Here is a 21,176-nt window from a genome sequence, read left to right as displayed (position 1 = left end):
ACTTAATAAATGTGCCCCTAAATGTCACCCCGTCTCTGGTGTTAGGGAGGGGGAAGGGGTAGGGGTTTTTTTTGGAAGTTGTGGTACTCCCTAGAATGAAAGTGTCTGGTGTTAGGGAGGGCATTAGGGAAGCTGCGGTACTCCCCAGAATGAGAGTGACTGTCTTGTGATGGGGGGGGGGGGGTTATTGTATCTGCAGTACTCCCAGAGTGAGCATGTCTGGTGTTAGGTGGGGGTATTATCCCAGAGTGTCTGGTGTGTTAGGGGGGTATTAGGGTAGCTGTACTCCCCAGAATGAGTCCTATGCATCTATCCCCTTTCATTACACAGAGTTGTCAGGCGCTGCTGTACGAACCAGACATTAACCCTTCCCTGACTGTACCACTAATGGCTGCTGCTCATCACCCCATTAGGAGAGTGATGGTGTCTGGTACTCGGCTGCTGAGGCCGCGCTGCAGAAATGCTATTTAATATATGATGAAGAACATTGGTATCTGACAAATGGGCCTATAAAGGAGCGATAGTACCCAGACTAATTACATTTCTCTGCATGGTGCGGGAGATATTAGCTTACCCACTGAAGGGCTCTGAATTACCTCTAAGTGTGGGATTGTTATTGCCATAGAGCTGTCATCTGATTAGTGAGCGCTGTAATATAGATGCATTATACACAATGCACCCGCCATTACCGCCCCCCTGACCCCACACCTTGTGTCAGGCCCGGCCTGGAACCGCACATTTACCCCGAGTATGCCTCCCGTAGGGCACCCCCATGCAAGAAATGCCAGCTGCCTGGAGTGTTTGCAGCCGGATAAGCTGGCACGTGAGACCAGTCATCCTGCCAGTGCCTTTACTTTGGCAACAATTCCAATTACAGAAATTATTGCATATTGCACAATTCAATATACGTGAGAAATGCTGCCTCATAATTGCCGCTTTCAAATAGAATGTCCCCGGGGGCTGCGGAATAAGCTAAGCGTGCAATTGTCTCTGCCAGAGACGAGGCTTCGCTGCGTTATCGTATTATGATCACAGCAGAGCCGCCATATTAATAACCCTGCAACGCGATAGCATCAATTACCAGAAAACTTGTTTTTATCCAATTTGTTAGAGCTCATTTAGTCCGTGCAAAGTGGTGAGTCTGCAGCACAACAGAGAGACACCGGCGGTGACGGAGGTGGAAGAGACGCAGCGTTCTAGATTGGAACGGGAACGTCTTATAAATGGAGAACTGCAACCAAGTACAAAGTAGTAATATCAGAAGCTGCGGATTCCTTATTCTGAGCCTCTTACATCCTGGTTATAACCAATACCTGTCATAATCTGTCCATCGTGGGCCCTTTACAGAGTTATCAACATCTACTTATACAGTATGGCGGTGGCATAGTCCTTTAAAAAAGTTGCATATAAGCAGGAAACTCCAGGACACCACTGTGCTGCATATAAGTGGGTCCCCCAGCAGAATCACTGCTGTGCTGCAGATAAGAAGGAACCTCTGGGGCACCGCTGTGCTGCATACAGTATAAGCGGGAATCACGGACAATGCTGTGCTGCATATAAGCAGGTCCCCCAGCAGACTCACCACTTTGCTGCAGATAAGAAGGAACCTCTGGGGCACCGCTGTGCTGCATACAGTATAAGCTGGAATCGCCGGGACACTGCTGTGCTGCATATAAGCGGGAACCTCTGGACCGCTGTGAAGCATATGAGGGTTCCCCAGCACACTCACTGCTGTGCTGCATACAGTATAAGCGGAAATCACCAGGACACTGCTGTGCTGCATATAAGTGGGAACCTCTGGACCGCTGTGAAGCCTATGAGGGTTCCCCAGCACACTCACCGCTGTGCTGCATACAGTATAAGCGGGAATCGCTGGGACACTGCTGTGCTGCATATAAGCGGGAACTTCTGGACCGCTATGAAGCATATGAGGGTTCCCCAGCACACTCACCACTGTGCTGCATACAGTATAAGCGGGAATCGCTAGGACACTGCTGTGCTGCATATAAGCGGGTCCCCCAGCAGACTCACTGCTTTGCTGCAGATAAGAAGGAACCTCAGGGGTACCGCTGTGCTGCATACAGTATGAGTGGGAATTGCCGGGACACTACTGTGCTGCATATAAGCTGGAACCTCTGGACCGCTGTGAAGCATGAGGGTTCCCCAGCACTCTCAGTGCTGCATACAGTATAAGCGGGAATTGCCAGGACACTGCTGTGCTGAATATAAGCGGGAACCTCTGGACCGCTGTGAAGCATATGAGGGTTCCCCAGCACACTCACCACTAGCTGCGTACAGTATAAGCGGGAATCACCGGGACACTGCTGTGCTGCATATAAGCGGGAACCTCTGGACCTCTGTGTGTTCTATCCTCACCATGGCTATAACTGTGCAAAGTTTGTATATTCTCCCCGTACTTGCGTGGGTTTCCTCCGGATACTCCGGTTTCCTCCCACAATCCAAAAATATACTGGTAGGTTTATTGGCTCCAAACAAAATTAGCCCTATAATGTCTGTGTGCCTGTACATGTGGTAGGGAATATAGATTGTAAGCTCCACTGGGGCAGGGACTGATGTGAATGTTCAACTATTCTCTGTAAAGCGCTGCGGAATATGTATGCACTATATAAGAAACTGTTAATAAATAAATATTATAAGGTACATTATATAGTGAATATAATTGCAGTTTAGATCATAGTGTGTTTCTGCAGGGCGGTCATGCTTCGCAACGCGCATTCGCAGGTGCATCCATAGTGGACATCTTGATAAAGCGAAATAAATAACAGATTATAACAGTGCTACATATAAGCGGGAACCCCCAAGACACAGCTGTGCTGAATAGAAGTCAGTTCGCCAGAAGACTCACCGCTGTGCTGCATATAAGCGGGAATCCCCGGGACACCGCTTTGCTGCATATGAGGGTTTCCCAGCACACTCACCACTGTGCTGCATATGAGCAGGAACTCCCTAGTGGTCACTGCTGTGCTGCATTTTATTGGGAACTCCGACACACTTACCGCTGTGCTGCATATAAGTAGGAACCCCTGGAACACTCACCAAAGTGCTGCATATAAGCTGGAACCTCTGGAACACTCACCGCTGTGTTGTATATAAGCAAGAACACCCAGAACTCACTGCTGTGCTGCATATAACCTCTGGAACTGTCACTACTGTGCTGCAGATAAGTTGGAAGCCCCAGCTCATTCATCGCTGTGCTGCAGATAAGCGAGAACCCCAGCACACCGCTGTGCTGCATATAATCCCTGGAACTCTCACTACTGTGCTGTGTATAAGCGGGTTCCCCAGCAGACTCACCACTGTGCTGCAAATAAGTGGGAATCCCTGGAATGCTCACTGCTGTACTGCATATAATCAGGAAGCCCCAAGACACCACTGTGCTGCATAAACACAGGATCCTCAGAACACTGATCACTGTGCTGCATACAAGCAGGAATCCCAGCACACTTACTGCTGTCCTGCAGATCAGCAGGAACCCCTGGAACATTCACTGCTGTGCTACAGATAACCGGGAACACACGGAACACTCACCGATGTGCTGCATATAATCTCTGGAAACCCCACTACTATGCTGCATATAAGCGAGAACCCCAGCACACTTACCGCTGCATATAAGTTTGAATCCCAGGACACTGCTGTGCTGCATATAAGCTGGAACCTCTGGACCGCTGTGAAGCATGAGGGTTCCCCAGCACTCTCAATGCTGTGCTGCATACAGTATAAGCGGGAATTGCCAGGACACTGCTGTGCTGAATATAAGCGGGAACCTCTGGACCACTGTGAAGCATATGAGGGTTCCCCAGCACACTCACCGCTGTGCTGCATACAGTATAAGCGGGAATCACCGGGATACTGCTGTGCTGCATATAAGCGGGAACCTCTGGACCTCTGTGTGTTCTATCCTCACCATGGCCCTAACTGTGCGGAGTTTGTATATTCTCCCCGTACTTGCGTGGGTTTCCTCCGGATACTCCGGTTTCCTCCCACAATCCAAAAATATACTGGTAGGTTTATTGGCTCCAAACAAAATTAGCCTTATAATGTCCGTGTGCGTGTGCAAGTGGTAGGGAACATAGATTGTAACCTCCATTGGGGCAGGGACTGATGTGAATGTTCTCTGTAAAGCGCTGCGGAATATGTGTGCGCTATATAAGAAACTGTTAATAAATAAATATTATAAGGAACATTTGCAGTTTAGATCATAGTGTGTTTCTGCAGGGTGGTCATGCTTCGCAACGCGCATTCGCAGCAGACATTGCTTTATGGCGCATCCATAGTGGACATCTTGATAAAGCGAAATAAATATCAGATTATAACAGTGCTACATATAAGCGGGAACCCCCAAGACACAGCTGTGCTGAATAGAAGTCAGTTCCCCAGAAGACTCACCGCTGTGCTGCATATAATCGTGTCCCCAGAAGACTCACCACTGTGCTGCATATAAGCGGGAATCCCCAGGACACCGCTGTGCTGCATATAAGGGTTTACCAGCACACTCACCACTGTGCTGCATATAAGCAGGAACTCCCTAGTGGTCACTGCTGTGCTGCATTTAATTGGGAACTCCGGCACACTTACCGCTGTGCTGGATATAAGTAGGAACCCCTGGAACACTCACCAAAGTGCTGCATATAAGCTGGAACCTCTGAAACACTCACCGCTGTGTTGTATATAAGCAAGAACACCCAGAACTCACTGCTGTGCTGCATATAACCTCTGGAACTGTCACTACTGTGCTGCAGATAAGTCGGAAGCCCCAGCTCATTCATCGCTGTGCTGCAGATAAGCGAGAACCCCAGCACACCGCTGTGCTGCATATAACCCCTGGAACTCTCACTACTGTGCTGTGTATAAGCGGGTTCCCCAGCAGACTCACCATTGTGCTGCATATAAGTGGGAATCCCTGGAATGCTCACTGCTGTACTGCATATAATCAGGAAGCCCCAAGACACCACTGTGCTGCATAAACACAGGATCCTCAGAACACTGATCACTGTGCTGCATACAAGCAGGAATCCCAGCACACTTACTGCTGTCCTGCAGATCAGCAGGAACCCCTGGAACATTCACTGCTGTGCTACAGATAACCGGGAACACACGGAACACTCACCGATGTGCTGCATATAATCTCTAGAAACCCCACTACTATGCTGCATATAAGCGAGAACCCCAGCACACTAACCGCTGCATATAAGTTTGAATCCCAGCACACTTACCGCTGTGCTGCACATAAGCAGAAACCCTTGGAACACTCATCACTGTGCTGCATATAAGCGGGAACCCCAGCATACTTATCTCTGTGCTGCAGACAAGCCGGAACCCCCAGAACACTCACCGCTGTGCTGCCGCTAAGCGGGAACCCCTGTAACACTCACCGCTGTGCTGTATATAAGCTTTAAACTCCCGGGAAACTTACGGCTCTGCTGCGGATAAGTGGGTTCCCCCACAGACTCATTGCAGTGCTGCATATAAGCAAGTTCCCCAGCACACTCACTGTTGTTCTGCATATAAGTGGGAACCCCAACACACTGACTGCTGTGCTGCAGCTAAGTGGAAACCCTCAGAACACTCACCGCTGAGCTGCATAAAAGCAGAAATCCCAGCATGCTCACCACTGTGCTGAATAAAAGCAGGAATCCCAGCATGCTCACCACTGTGCTGAATAAAAGCAGGAATCCCAGCATGCTCACCACTGTGCTGAATAAAAGCAGGAATCCCAGCATGCTCACCACTGTGCTGAATAAAAGCAGGAATCCCAGCATGCTCACCACTGTGCTGAATAAAAGCAGGAATCCCAGCATACTCACCACTGTGCTGCATAAAAGCAGGAATCCCAGCATGCTCACCACTGTGCTGAATAAAAGCAGGAATCCCAGCATGCTCACCACTGTGCTGAATAAAAGCAGGAATCCCAGCATGCTCACCACTGTGCTGAATAAAAGCAGGAATCCCAGCATGCTCACCACTGTGCTGAATAAAAGCAGGAATCCCAGCATGCTCACCACTGTGCTGAATAAAAGCAGGAATCCCAGCATGCTCACCACTGTGCTGCATAAAAGCAGGAATCCCAGCATGCTCACCACTGTGCTGCATATAGCCTCTGGAACACTCACTGCTGGGCTGCATATAAGCGAGAGCCCCGGAACACTCACCAATGTGCTGCATATAAGCGGGAGCCACCGGAACACTCACTGCTGAGCTGCAAAAAAGTGGGAATCCCAGAACGCTCACCGCTGTGCTGCATATAATCAGAACCCCTGGAACACTCACCGCTGTGCTGCATATAAGCGGGAACCCCTGGAACACTCACCGCTGTGCTGCATATAATCGGGACCCCTGGAACATTCACCGCTGTGCTGCATATAAGCGGGAACCCCTGGAACACTCACGGCTGAGCTGCAAAAAAGTGGGAATCCCAGAACGCTCACCACTGTGCTGCATATAAGCGGGAACCCCTGGAACACTCACGGCTGAGCTGAAAAAAAGTGGGAATCCCAGAACGCTCACCGCTGTGCTGCATATAAGTGGGAGCCCCCAGAACACTCACCAATGTGCTGCATATAGATATTTAGAAGCAGATTGTTATTCTGCACTTTCCTCCTGGACAAGATTTGATACATCTCCCACTTAAAGTGTCAAACAGTATAAAAAATGTTTAAAAAAAATGTATATACAAAAAAAGAAAAATTGTGACATATGATAAGATGTATATAATATCAATTCAACATCACTATAAGACAAAAACGCTTATATAAAATAGTGAGCCATGAAAATAAAATTCAAAATAATTTCTGGAATATGTACAATTCCTGGAAGCCCATCTGACGGAGACTCGCTCTCAGCTTGTGTCTTCCCATAGATTAGGTTTATAGAAAACTTGTTTGATGAAGACTTCTGACCATTGTATCTTTATTGTATCTTTCTCATATTAAACTTCATTTAAAAAGATTTGGCTCTGCGACTCTTATTGGATACCTCTTGCTTCTGGATCCAGCCAATACATGCTGTATAGATTATTCCAGAATACTGTTTGGGTGACAGTAACTGGGATTTCATTGTCTTTGTGGAAAGAAGTTAAGGTTTCCTCATAGTAGTGGGGGTTATATTTGGAAAATGAATGCGGGATAGAGATCGGGGAGTGTAATCCCTTTTTCAGGGGCAAAAGTCTCGACATAACCCGAGAACAGGCGACCCTGACAGAATGACAAGGGCCGAGTTTTACAAAGTCTAGGAAATTTTAATATATTTGTACAGGAACTGAGAAAATAAAATATTAATAAGATAAGTCACAGACGGAAGGGATAGGTCAGGGCGCTGGTCTCTGGAGCATCTGCTTTAGGACGCTGAGTTTCCCATCTCTCAGAGCTTCCCGTATGGAGCGGAAGAAGCTGAAGTATTGCTGGAAGTTGTGGATCATGAGGAGAATGCCGGCCAATAACTCCTTAGATGTCAGTAGGTGGTGGACGTAGGCACGGGTGTGATTGCGGCAACAATAACATGTACAGCCCGGGAGCAGCGGTCTGAAGTCCTCGCGGAACCTGGGGCAGCGATAAAGGTGTACAGCACGTAATGAATACATAGCCAGAGATGTCAGAAGTACAGGGGCCGCACCACAAGACTTGCAGTACAGGGGCCGCACCATAAGGAACATGCATGTAGTACAGGGGCCGCACCACAAGACACGCAGTACAGGGGCCGCACCACAAGACACGCAGTACAGGGGCCGCACCACAAGGAACATGCATGTAGTACAGGGGCCACACCATAAGGAACATACATGTAGTACAGGGACTGCACAATAAGGCGCAGGCACGTAGTACAGGGACCGCACCCATAAGGCACATGCACGTAGTACAGGGACCGCACCATAAAGGAACATACATGTAGTACAGGGACTGCACAATAAGGCGCAGGCACGTAGTACAGGGACCGCACCCATAAGGCACATGCACGTAGTACAGGGGCCGCACCATAAGGAACATACATGTAGTACAGGGACCGCACCCATAAGGCACATGCACGTAGTACAGGGGCCGCACCATAAGGAACATACATGTAGTACAGGGACCGCACCCATAAGGCACAGGCACGTTGTACAGGGACCGCACCCATAAGGCACAGGCACGTAGTACAGGGACCGCACCCATAAGGCACATGCACGTAGTACAGGGGCCGCACCCATAAGGCACATGCACGTAGTACAGGGGCCGCACCATAAGGCACATGCACGTAGTACAGGGGCCGCATCATACAGACCTTTTCTCCCACAGGCAGATCTCATAGGTCGTCATTTTGGAGCGATCAATCTCTGGGTCCTCAACCTCATTCTCTCCATCAACGTTCCCATCCCCATTGCAGATTTCTTCCTTGTCTAGAACTGAAAGAGGTGATTCACGTCACTGTTGTGCACAGAGCTAGCACATTATATAACTAGAGGAGTGAGGTAGGTGGCTGGAAAACGCTTGCTGTTACATAGCCGTTATCCCGCTGTAGTGAAGTAGCAGGAGCCGCCCTGTTATCCCGCTGTAGTGACGTAGCAGACCCTGCCCCATTATCAAGCTGTAGTGAAGTAGCAGGAGCCGCCATGTTATCCCGCTGTAGTGACGTAGCAGACCCCGCCCTGTTATCAAGCTGTAGTGACGTAGCAGGCGCAGCCCCGTTATCCTGCTGTAGTGACGTAGCAGGCGCAGCTCCGTTATCCCGCTGTAGTGACGTAGCAGGCGCAGCCCCATTATCCCACTGTAGTGATGTAGCAGGAGCCGCCAGTTATCCCGCTGTAGTGACGTAGCAGGAGCCGCCCTGTTGTCCCGCTGTAGTGACGTAGCAGACCCTGCCCCGTTATCCCGCTGTAGTGACGTAGCAGACCCTGCCCCGTTATCCCGCTGTAGTGACGTAGCAGACCCTGCCCCGTTATCCCGCTGTAGTGACGTAGCAGGAGCCGCCCCGTTATCCCGCTGTAGTGACGTAGCAGGAGCCGCCCCGTTATCCCGCTGTAGTGACGTAGCAGGAGCCGCCCCGTTATCCCGCTGTAGTGACGTAGCAGGAGCCGCCCCGTTATCCCGCTGTAGTGACGTAGCAGGAGCCGCCCCGTTATCCCGCTGTAGTGACGTAGCAGACCCCGCCCCGTTATCAAGCTGTAGTGACGTAGCAGGTGCAGCCCCGTTATCCCGCTGTAGTGACGTAGCAGGCGCAGCCCCGTTATCCCGCTGTAGTGACGTAGCAGGAGCCGCCCCGTTATCCCGCTGTAGTGACGTAACAGGAGCCGCCCCGTTATCCCGCTGTAGTGACGTAGCAGGAGCCGCCCCGTTATCCCGCTGTAGTGACGTAGCAGGAGCCGCCCGTTATCCCGCTGTAGTGACGTAGCAGGAGCCGCCCCGTTATCCCGCTGTAGTGACGTAGCAGACCCTGCCCCGTTATCCCGCTGTAGTGACGTAGCAGACCCTGCCCCGTTATCCCGCTGTAGTGACGTAACAGGAGCCGCCCCGTTATCCCGCTGTAGTGACGTAGCAGGAGCCGCCCCGTTATCCCGCTGTAGTGACGTAGCAGGAGCCGCCCCGTTATCCCGCTGTAGTGACGTAGCAGACCCTGCCCCGTTATCCCGCTGTAGTGACGTAGCAGACCCTGCCCCGTTATCCCGCTGTAGTGACGTAGCAGACCCTGCCCCGTTATCCCGCTGTAGTGACGTAGCAGACCCTGCCCCGTTATCCCGCTGTAGTGACGTAGCAGACCCTGCCCCGTTATCCCGCTGTAGTGACGTAGCAGACCCTGCCCCGTTATCCCGCTGTAGTGACGTAGCAGGAGCCGCCCCGTTATCCCGCTGTAGTGACGTAGCAGGAGCCGCCCCGTTATCCCGCTGTAGTGACGTAGCAGGAGCCGCCCGTTATCCCGCTGTAGTGACGTAGCAGACCCCGCCCCGTTATCCCGCTGTAGTGACGTAGCAGGCCCGCCCCGTTATCCCACTGTAGTGACGTAGCAGGAGCCGCCCCGTTATCCCGCTGTAGTGACGTAGCAGGAGCCGCCAGTTATCCCGCTGTAGTGACGTTACAGGAGCCGCCCCGTTATCCTGCTGTAGTGACGTAGCAGGAGCCGCCCCGTTATCCCGCTGTAGCAACGTAGCAGGAGCCGCCAGTTATCCCGCTGTAGTGACGTTACAGGAGCCGCCCTGTTATCCCGCTGTAGTGACGTAGCAGGAGCCGCCCCGTTATACCGCTGCAGTGACGTAGCACCCGTTATCCCGCTGCAGTGATGTAGTACCAGTTATCCCGCTGTAGTGACGTAGCAGACCCCGCTGCGTTATCCCGCTGTAGTGACATAGCAGGCACTGCCCTCTTATCCTTTGGGAGAACCGGGTGACAGAACTTGGAGCGTCACACACCAATAACCTTAATATATACATACAGATCCTGTACCACAGAATCCCTCACAAATACCATAAGACGGACTCTGATGTCCACCTGCAGTCTCAGGGTCCGGCTGGTATTGGTGATTAAAGGACAGAGCGCATCCCCTCTCTGTAACCGCGTACGGGAAGCTGCTGTCATACAGGTCCACCCCACTCTCAATGCAGTCTAGGACCTCGTCCGGCCGCCCAACGCCATGTATGAGTCTGCAGAACATACAGGTGAGAGTCAGGAAAGTGTTTATGTGTACTGGCGCCTGTGTAACGCCACACAGACATTATAAAATAACCAAAGGTTTGTCATCATAAGATATTATATCACAGCTTTATAACATGCACATACAATATACATCTAATGACTTAGTACGTAGTGTATGTTAGTTGAACTTTATAATTGGTGTGTGACCAACATACGTTATTAAACCTTTAAAACTGATGACGTTGTATAGACGTAGCAAATAGTATGGAGTGTGTGTGTGCGTGTGTAGAGTGTTATTAGAGCTTCAGAATATGTTATGTATAGCGTGTGTTAGTAGAGCTGTAAGGATTTGGGCCTTTTTCGCCCAATTTTGACAGATCAGGCCGAGAAATCAGGTAAAAAAAGTGTCACATCGTGTGTTTTTTGTCCCCGATTCTGATCCTGGCGGGTTCAAGGGGGAATCGCATGTGACTTCTGCCCTTGGAGAAGTCGCAGTATTATATGGGCACAGAGTATGTTTACAGTATGTTTTGTTAGAGCTTTCTATGATGGAGTGCACAGAGTATGTCAGTAGAGCTTTATACACTATGTGGAAGAAAGTCATTGGACACCCTGGTTTAACTCTGAAATAATGGCATCTTCCTACATGTATAAATATGGAAGCAAGCGTCGTAGCAGATCATTTGCTGATAAAATGACGGACAGGAAACGCACTCCGTTATCATGGTCGAGCTGCGGCTCACAAGCCTCTGATCACAAAAACCGATACACGAAAGGAGCGGAAAAACTGGATGGTGGAGCAAGGGAAACAAGTTCTGTGGAGCGACGAATCGCGCTTCACATTGTTTCGATCAGATGGGAGAGTGTGGGTATGGCGATTGCCTGGAGAACGCCTGTTACCCGAATGTGTAGTGCCAACAGTCAAATTTGGAGGTGGAGGCATCATGTTCTGGGGTGGTTTCTGTTGGCATAGCGTGGGCCCGCTCATGCAGGTGCATGGGAACATGATATCGGTGGATAACTCCATGTTACCTACGTTGTTGCATTTCTATGGGAACGATGATTGTGTGTTCCAGGACGACAATGCGACGTGTCATGTTTCGAGGGCTACAATGGAGTGGTATGACGAAAATCAGAATTAGAGCTTTATATGACGGAGTGCACAGAGTATGTTATTAGAGCTTTATATGACGGAGTGCACAGAGTATGTTATATGAGCTTTATATGACGGAGTGCACAGAGTATGTTATTAGAGCTTTATATGACGGAGTGCACAGAGTATGTTATTAGAGCTTTATATGACGGAGTGCACAGAGTATGTTATTAGAGCTTTATATGACAGAGTGCACAGAGTATGTTATTAGAGCTTTATATGACAGAGTGCACAGAGTATGTTATTAGAGCTTTATATGACAGAGTGCATAGAGTATGTTATTAGAGCTTTATATGACGAGTGCACAGAGTATGTTATTAGAGCTTTGTATGACGGAATGCACAGAGTATGTTATTAGAGCTTTGTATGACGGAGTGCACAGAGTATGTTATTAGAGCTTTGTATGACTGAGTGCACAGAGTATGTTATTAGAGCTTTATATGACAGAGAGCACAGAGTATGTTATTAGAGCTTTATATGACGGAGTGCACAGAGTATGTTATTAGAGCTTTATATTACGGAGTGCACAGAGTATGTTATTAGAGCTTTATATGACAGAGTGCGTATAGTATGTTATTAGAGCTTTATATGACGGAGTGCACAGAGTATGTTATTAGAGCTTTATATGACGGAGTGCACAGAGTATGTTATTAGAGCTTTATATGACGGAGTGCACAGAGTATGTTATTAGAGCTTTATATGACAGAGTGCACAGAGTATGTTATTAGAGCTTTATATGACAGAGTGCGTATAGTATGTTATTAGAGCTTTATATGACGGAGTGCACAGAGTATGTTATTAGAGCTTTATATGACGGAGTGCACAGAGTATGTTATATGAGCTTTATATGACGGAGTGCACAGAGTATGTTATTAGAGCTTTATATGACGGAGTGCACAGAGTATGTTATTAGAGCTTTATATGACGGAGTGCACAGAGTATGTTATTAGAGCTTTATATGACAGAGTGCGTATAGTATGTTATTAGAGCTTTATATGACGGAGTGCACAGAGTATGTTATTAGAGCTTTATATGACGGAGTGCACAGAGTATGTTATTAGAGCTTTATATGACGGAGTGCACAGAGTATGTTATTAGAGCTTTATATGACGGAGTGCACAGAGTATGTTATTAGAGCTTTATATGACGGAGTGCACAGAGTATGTTATTAGAGCTTTATATGACGGAGTGCACAGAGTATGTTATTAGAGCTTTATATTATGGAGTGCACAGAGTATGTTATTAGAGCTTTATATGACAGAGTGCGTATAGTATGTTATTAGAGCTTTATATTACGGAGTGCACAGAGTATGTTATTAGAGCTTTATATGATGGAGTGCACAGAGTATGTTATTAGAGCTTTATATGACGAAGTGCACAGAGTATGTTATTAGAGCTTTATATGACGGAGTGCACAGAGTATGTTATTAAAGCTTTATATGACGGAGTGCACAGAGTATGTTATTAGAGCTTTATATGACGGTGTGCACATAGTATGTTATTAGAGCTTTATATGACGGTGTGCACAGAGTATGTTAGTAGAGCTTTATATGACGGTGTGCACAGAGTATGTTAGTAGAGCTTTATATGACAGAGTGCGTATAGTATGTTAGTAGAGGTTTATTTGATGGAGTGCACAGAGTATGTTATTAGAGCTGTGTATGACGGAGTGCACAGAGTATGTTATTAGAGTTTTATATGACGAAGTGCACAGAGTATGTTAGTAGAGCTTTATATGACAGAGTGCGTATAGTATGTTATTAGAGTTTTATATGACGAAGTGCACAGAGTATGTTATTAGAGCTTTATATGACGGAGTGCACAGAGTATGTTAGTAGAGCTTTATATGACAGAGTGCGTATAGTACGTTATTAGAGTTTTATATGACGAAGTGCACAGAGTATGTTATTAGAGCTTTATATGACGGAGTGCACAGAGTATGTTATTAGAGCTTTATATGATGGAGTGCACAGAGTATGTTATTAGAGTTTTATATGACAAAGTGCACAGAGTATGTTATTAGAGCTGTATAATATGGAGACTATACAATTATGTAATAAGAATCCCTTCATTAGATTCATGTGAACCTTAAGCCGCTGCTGAAGTGTAGAAATAGTTGGAAGAACAGTACACAGAAAACACTGACCGGGGTTTGTCTTCCGGTAACTCTGCCGTGACCGATGAGATGAGCTTTAGCTTGGTCTCTTGGCTCATCGTGCTCTCATGAAATCCGTCCAGCAGGAAGCCACCTACGGGTCTCTTTGCCGTCTCACGTGCTGACCGCAGTCGCTCTTCCAGGAGGTCACCTCCTTCAATGGCCCCGATCACAACCTTTTGCCTCAGCTCCTGAACGTGAAGATGTGAGGGAACAAAGCTGAATAATAACCAACATTCCAGCAGAGTGTGAGATCTCTAGGGTCAACTGGACACCCCCAATAGATTATTCTTATTGTGTCTGGAAGGGGTTTTGTGTCACATGATTGTGTACATAGAGATCATGCAAACACAAACCAAAGGCAGAAAGTGGTCGTTGCCAAGGCAACAACCCTGGAAGAGATCCATCTAACAAAATATAGTCTCACCTCAGTCTCAGCAAGCAGCTGGAGGCACTCATCGAGATACTCCAGAGAGCGGTCTACCGACTTCTTCGCTCGTTTCCTGGAGAAGCCCTCCGGCATCACCTCCCCATCGGACAGGCACTGAAACCAGTCCACCTTCAGGGCACGCTGTAGAGACATGAACTTCTGGGGTGTCACCTCCACCCGGCCCCCTGAACACCACATGGACACAGTCTGCAGATCCCACCATGGAGAAACCAGAACATATATTTACTTCCAATCCAGCGTAGACTCAACGAGCGATTATAATGCTCAAAACACACCATAAACTCTACATGCGGTATCTACACAACGTGTCTCACTTTACCTAAGTGCAGAAGGTCGGAAATAATGGGGAACGGACCTGAGAAATTGTATCTAATTTCATTTATCTTCAGATCTGGCTGATTGGAACAAACACATGGTTATGGATGAGTGACAGTTTGTCAGTTTTCCAGCATTTCCAAGCAAATGGTCAACTGTCATTTGCTCTCATCCATAACCATGTGTTTGTTCCAACAAGCCAGATCTAATGCTCCCGCTAGGCTGTTTTAGCGGGGCGCTGCGCCCTGCCAGATTTTTAAAGGGCAAAATGCGCCCTGCCCCTCTAGCAGCGCCCCGCTAAAAAAGCCTGCTGTCTGTCCCGCCGGAGTGCACTGGTGAAGCCCAGCACCGCCGAAGATGGCAGTGCCCGGCGCTTTCCCAGCAGCTCAGGGACGCAGTCACAGCCGGGCATGCCCCCTTTAGTGACGTCGGCGTGCCCGGGCACGCCCCCTTTAGTGACGTCGGCGTGGCCGGGCACGCCCCCTTTAGTGACGTCGGCGTTCCCAGGCACGCCCCCTTTAGTGACGTCGGCGTGCCCGGTCCACCCCCTTATGCTGCCCCAAATACACCAGCGCCCTGCCCCATTTGGTTCCTAGAAGGAACACGAAGATCTGAAGATAAATCTGCGTGTGTATGGCCACCTTTAGTATATTTACCCCTTAGTGTTCATTCTAACACTCTGCACCTCTCTAAACCTGTGCAGTTCCTCTTTCCTGCCTGGGGTGTCGCTCTTTGCTGTGGCACTTCTAGCACATTCTGGTCTATATTTCATCAGAGAGATACAGACTGAAGAGGTAGATGTATTAAGCCTGGAGAAGAGAGAAACTGGAAATAAAGTGAAAGGAGTTAAAGCACCAGCCAATGACTTGGGTTTGCAAAATGACAGTTGGGAGTTGATTGGCTGGTGCTTTATCTCCTTTCATTTTATCTCTTCTCCAGAGAGTGCTAAAATATGTCTGTGCTGCAGTAGGTCCCTGTGGAATAAAGACCCTTCTGCTGGCATTGCGTCCCAAGACCCAGCATCGGATCTCCATCATGACCGCCCATGCTATCTGATAAACCTTCCAGAGCGGTGGGGGACGGCTTTTGTCTGTGGGACTGTTGGCGTGCGTGCCAATGTCATGGACTATATCAAGAGATGGCGTTCCATTGGCACTGGCAGCCATGTACCGGACATTCTGAGCAACTCAAATGTCCGATGGAGAAATCCTCACACAAATGTGGAGAGAACATACAAACTTCTACCACACCATATTTAAAATTCAGTAAGCTTAATAACTTTGATGTACAGCCCAACAATCACCATGCAAACCCCCACCCCCCAGAATGACAATGGTAGAATGTTTATTAAACTTCATAAGGGGCCCACGAGCCGCCCCCGGTTGGCTGCTGTAGGAGCTTTTGCCGGACAGGGCTATATGTGATAGTCAGTGGAAGCTTGCTGTACGTGCCAACTCCTATACCAATCCGGATTATTAATTAAGATGACAAAGTTTATTTTCATTTCTCTAAGCTCAGCTGTTTTATACAATGCATCATACCGATGGAAACGCGGTCAGGTTTTGTGCGCAGGGACCTGGGCGGAATTTACCTTGTTAGTGTTATATCCTGGCGGGTCCGGGGTGATGGGGTCGCTGACTGAGCAATATAAGACTGTGTCTGATAACCCTACAGGAGACAAGCACATGACGGTGTCTGTTAGTGGGTCACATCCTGCCACAGACTAATAACAGCCAGATGTATGACATAGGTGTCGCCACACAGGACAGGAACCTGCAGATAAGCAACATCTTTCTAGCTTATGGTTTACTGATGAGGGAGGGTGTCAACACAAGTGCTACGTTACATTACAATAACATGTTATTGCAGGTACACAGGTCACAATTCTATCATGGAAACGTTTCCATCGGCACACTGCACTGGAATCAGCCCCGTAACACTGACCAATCCTAGACTGTAACCTCCTAGGGTCCATTAACCTGCAGGCTCCTGCCACATCGTCCTCTTTCCCATTACTTTACAGTTTAAAAATGTGCGCTTCTCTCCCCTCAGACTCCAAGCATGGCCGCGTCTTCCATACTCACAACTATCCACCCATTTCTCTCCTCTCTACAGCCTCCAAACTCCTCAGGCGTATTGTCTACAACCACCTTATCATCCTTCCACTCCCTGAAGGACCCATCTCAGTCTGGCTTCCATCCTCTACAATCTAACTACCCTCACGAAAGTCTGCAATGACCCACATGCTGCCAAATAAAAGGGCCACTGCTCTCTTATTCTCCTGGACCTCTCTGCTGCTCCTAATAGAGTGGAACACCCCCTCCTCCTGCAAACCCATCACTCCATTGGTCTGCAGGAAGCTGCCCTCTCCTGGCTGTCCTTCCTGACTGCTCCAGCTCTGTCTTGTACTGCAAGTCGCTGTTGTGCTGTTTTGCTCATTTGTTGATGTGCTTTGTTAGGCGCTGCGGATCCCTTGTGATGCCATATAAATAAACCATAATAATTATTCTGGTGCTAGAGACAGTGAGAAAGTCACATTCCAGGACACATTAATCACCCTGTACATAATACACAACTGGTACCGGAAGCACGTTTTGCCTCCCTCCTTAGTGATAGCGCTAGTTTCTACTGAATAGAAGGATCAGGAATTTCCCTGCCTCCCCATGTAGTTTGCGGTGGCTGTAATTACCGCAAACACTACAGATCTAGAAGAGCGTGCACACATACCTGGCTGCACTCACCTGCAAACTTCCTGACTCCGTCCTTATATTCCTCTAGGACCTCCTGATGTTCTGCCCTGAAACACGCACAGAGGCTCAGAATAATAATCCATCTCTTCCCCCTCCAACATAGAATCATTGAGGGGTTCAGTATATCAGTTATACATTCAGCAGGTCAACATTGTTACAATGCCGACACACAGGTTATTCTTCTGGTAATGTCACCTTTAACAATGGCTACAGCCCCACTCTAAGCTCAGCCCTTCGATTTTTAGGTGCCAATCAGCTGATATCTATTATAATGCTCTGTTGGCTTCAGGTGAGTAAAACACCAGACTAGGGACTCAGCCTAGTGATAAAGGTCTCTCGCAGGTGGCATCGGACCATTGCTGGGCATGGCAGGAGATGACCCACAGATCACTGTTATTCCTGGGTGTGGTCATCTTGTGCCCTCACTAACTGTCCCCAGCCATGCAAGGAGCTACCTGGGTGCTTGTTGCAAAGCACCAGAAGAAAAGTGGTTAAATATGGCAATAGTCTAATGCTGATAATGTGTCGGCTGATGCTTACAGGGTGGAGAGTGTGACATGAGTTACAGGTGGGACGCCTTCGATGGTCTGCAGGGTATCATGGGTAAGATGAGGCGGGGAGGCGGTTTTTGTGTACAGAAGACAGCCTGGAACCTCTAGGGTTTTCTCCCCATTCTGGCCCAAGCTGGTAATGACCCCGAGGCGAGCTCTGTTGGTCACTTTACTAATCGTCAGCTTCATCATCATCCAGGGACACCACGGCTAGGGACTAAATGACAAGAAAGAAGAAAATTACAATGTCCCCAATCAGGTAACTGCATGGCATCCCCACGGCGTCCCCCACCAGGTAACCACCCGGCGTCCCCACATGTCCCCCGCCAGGTAACTGCATGGCATCCCCACAAATTTCCCACCAGGTAACCACATGCCATCCCCACATGTCCCCCGTTAGATAACCACATGGTCTCCCCACACATTCCCCACCAGGTAACCACCTGTTGTCCCCACACGTCCCCCGCCAGGTAACTGCACGGCATCCCCACACATTCCCCACTAGGTAACCGCATGCCGTCCCCACATGTCCCCCGCCAGATAACCACATGGCGTCCCCACACATTCCCCACGAGGTAACTGAACGCCGTTTCCACATGTCCCCCGCCAGGTAACCACATGGCGTCCCCACAAGTCCCCCACCAGGTAACCACACAACGCCCCACCCAGCCCTGCCACATAACCGCGCTACATCCCCCAGTCAGGTAACCACTCTGTGTCCCCTCATATTTTAAAGGCTGATTGGCTGATACTTTATCATGGGTCTTCAAACGGTGGCCCTCCAGATGTTGTGAAACTACATGTCCCAGCATGCCCTGACAGTTTTGGCATGCTCTTATAGGAAAAAATGTGGCAATGCATGTTGGAACATGTAGTTTCACAACATCTGGAGGGCCACAGTTTGAAGACCCATGCTTTAGATCATCCACTATATCTCTCCAAGGCTTAGTATATCTGCCCTAGAGTTCCCACACTTTACACAGGTAACACCCGTCAGGCTGCCGCTCAGACACCCCACAGATAACTCACATGTGTACCGCACAGACAGCAGCAGGCCGGGGCGCTGGCTTCTGACGTCCCTCCCTGGGCAAGATCCCTCCAATCACATCCACTGACGTCATCAGCAGCCGGCCGCTCGCCCTAACTCTGGGGTCACTGTATTAGTCAGTAACCATGGACACAGAGGACGCTTCCGCTCTTTCGTAAAGCATGCCGGGACGTGAAGTCCTTGACACGTGTCCGTCTACTCTGCGGGAAGGTTTCAGGGACCAGAAAGGACTACATCTCCCGGCATCACCCGCGGCAACGCCTCCGCCGGTCACTGATCCCGGACTGACGCCGGGAAAGATGTTATCCGGAACCACCGACAACCGCAGCCGGCCGGGCCTGTACCGCTGGCGGAGGGAGAGCAAGGGGCCGGCCAGCAAGGTGACTGCATGTAATGGTGTCATCCTAATGGCGGGACATGTCCCTGACACCCCCTCTCGGTGTACAGCTGGGTACACACACAAAGATTTATCTGTCTGATGGGAACAAACATCGGGAAATGAAGTAGGAGACAATAACAATCGATCAATTGCTCCAAAACACTGGAAAATGGATACAAATTATTGTTGGGTTTAATTTAATAAATCAAACGACTTTAAACAATTTATCGGTATTCCTACTGTTTGTTTTCCAGCATTTAGGAGCAAAGGTGGAGTTTCATATGCTCCCATACATTGCCAGATTTTTGTTCCCAGGAGATTGATTGGACAGATAAATGTGTAGGTGTGTACCCAGCATTACTCTTCCTGAATCTGTCCCCTCCGCTCCTTGTGCCAAGTCCCTTAGGCCGGTTTCACACACTCCGGCTCCTGCCGTACGGTGAAATCCCGCACGGCCAGGGAGCCGTGGCGCACACAATAGTTTATCATGGAGGGGATGGACACAGCCCGGCAGCCGTCCCTTCCAGTGGTGGGATCCGGCTGCAGCCGTGCGGCCGGGCCGTGGCCGTCCCGTGTGAATGGACACAATAGTGTCCATTCATAACTAATGTGTGCGGCACGGCTCCCTGGCCGTGCAGGATTTCACCGTCCGGCAGGAGACGGAGTGTGTGAAACCGGCCTTACTGTTCCCTCAGCTCCCTGTGTGCCACGTCCCTTACTGTCCCCTCAGCTCCTTGTGCCACGTTTCTTACTGTCCCCCTCGACTCCCTGTGTGCCACGTCCCTTACTGTCCCCTCAGCTCCCCATGTGCCACGTCCCTTACTGTCCCCTCAGCTCCCCGTGTGCCAGGGGCCGGCCAGCAAGGTGACTGCATGTACTGGTATCATCCTAATGCCGGGACATGTCACTGAAACCCCCTCTGGGTGTACAGCTGGATACACACACAAAGATTTATCTGTCCATTCTGTCTGGTGGGAACAAACATCTGGAAATGTGTAGGAGACAATAACAATCGATCAATTTCTCCAAAACATTGGAAAATGGATACAAATTATTGTTGGGTTTAATTTGATAAATCAAACGACTTTAAACTATTTATCGGTATTCCAACTGTTTGTTTTCCAGCATTTAGGAGCAAAGGTGGAGTTTCATATGCTCCCATACATTGCCAGATTTTTGTTCCCAGGAGATAGATTGGACAGATAAATGTGTAGGTGTGTACCCAGCATTACTCTTACTGACATCTGTATCCTCCGCTCCTTATGCCAAGTCCCTTACTGTCCCCCTCAGCTCCTTGTGCCACGTCCCTTACTGTCCCCCTCAGCTCCTTGTGCCACGTCCCTTGCTGTCCCCTCTGCTCCCTTGTGCTACGTCCCTTACTGTCCCCTCAGCTCCCCATCTGCCACGTCCCTTACTGTACCCCTCAGCTCCTTGTGCCACGTCCCTTACTGTCCCCCTCAGCTCCTTGTGCCACGCACCTTACTGTCCCCTCTGCTCCCCGTGTGCCACGTCCCTTACTGTCCCCTCAGCTCCCCGTGTGCCAAGTCCCTTACTGTCCCCTCAGCTCCTTGTGCCACGTCCCTTACTGTCCCCTCAGCTCCTTGTGCCACGTCCCTTACTGTCCCCTCTGCTCCCCGTGTGCCACGTCCCTTACTGTCCCCTCAGCTCCCCGTGTGCCAAGTCCCTTACTGTCCCCTCAGCTCCTTGTGCCACGTCCCTTACTGTCCCCTCAGCTCCTTGTGCCACGTCCCTTACTGT

The 21,176-nt window shown here is 49.3% G+C and overlaps 2 protein-coding genes across 3 annotated transcripts in view; one reads left to right on the top strand and one right to left on the bottom strand.

Annotated features, from left to right (window-relative positions):
• Nucleotides 1-6,713: 6,713 nt before the first annotated feature.
• Nucleotides 6,714-19,176, bottom strand: QTRT2 (queuine tRNA-ribosyltransferase accessory subunit 2). Of its 2 annotated transcripts, none has more exons than XM_083171545.1 (9): nt 19,021-19,176; nt 17,981-18,208; nt 17,432-17,487; nt 16,282-16,358; nt 14,352-14,561; nt 13,916-14,115; nt 10,449-10,624; nt 8,275-8,395; nt 6,714-7,556 (listed from the first exon to the last, which is right to left on the bottom strand). In XM_083171545.1, the coding sequence occupies exons 2-9, from the start codon at nt 18,184-18,186 to the stop codon at nt 7,325-7,327; spliced, it is 1,278 nt and encodes a 425-aa protein (XP_083027671.1). In that variant the 5' UTR covers nt 18,187-18,208; nt 19,021-19,176; the 3' UTR covers nt 6,714-7,324. The 2 variants fall into 2 exon arrangements, with proteins under 2 accessions (XP_083027671.1, XP_083027672.1); XM_083171546.1 differs by having other exon boundaries at nt 10,473-10,624.
• The window catches only part of CCDC191 (coiled-coil domain containing 191), a 49,234-nt gene continuing 47,081 nt past the window's right edge, over nt 19,024-21,176 (top strand). Inside the window, exon 1 of the mRNA XM_083171544.1 lies at nt 19,024-19,419. Within this exon, the coding sequence (XP_083027670.1) occupies nt 19,201-19,419 (219 nt within the window). The 5' untranslated portion in view covers nt 19,024-19,200. The remainder of the gene's footprint in view (nt 19,420-21,176) is intronic.

Source organism: Crinia signifera, chromosome 2, assembly GCF_055691185.1.
Source record: "Crinia signifera chromosome 2, ASM5569118v1, whole genome shotgun sequence".
Classification (NCBI taxonomy): Eukaryota; Metazoa; Chordata; class Amphibia; order Anura; family Myobatrachidae; genus Crinia; species Crinia signifera.
This window is presented reverse-complemented; position numbering and strand designations above follow the sequence as displayed.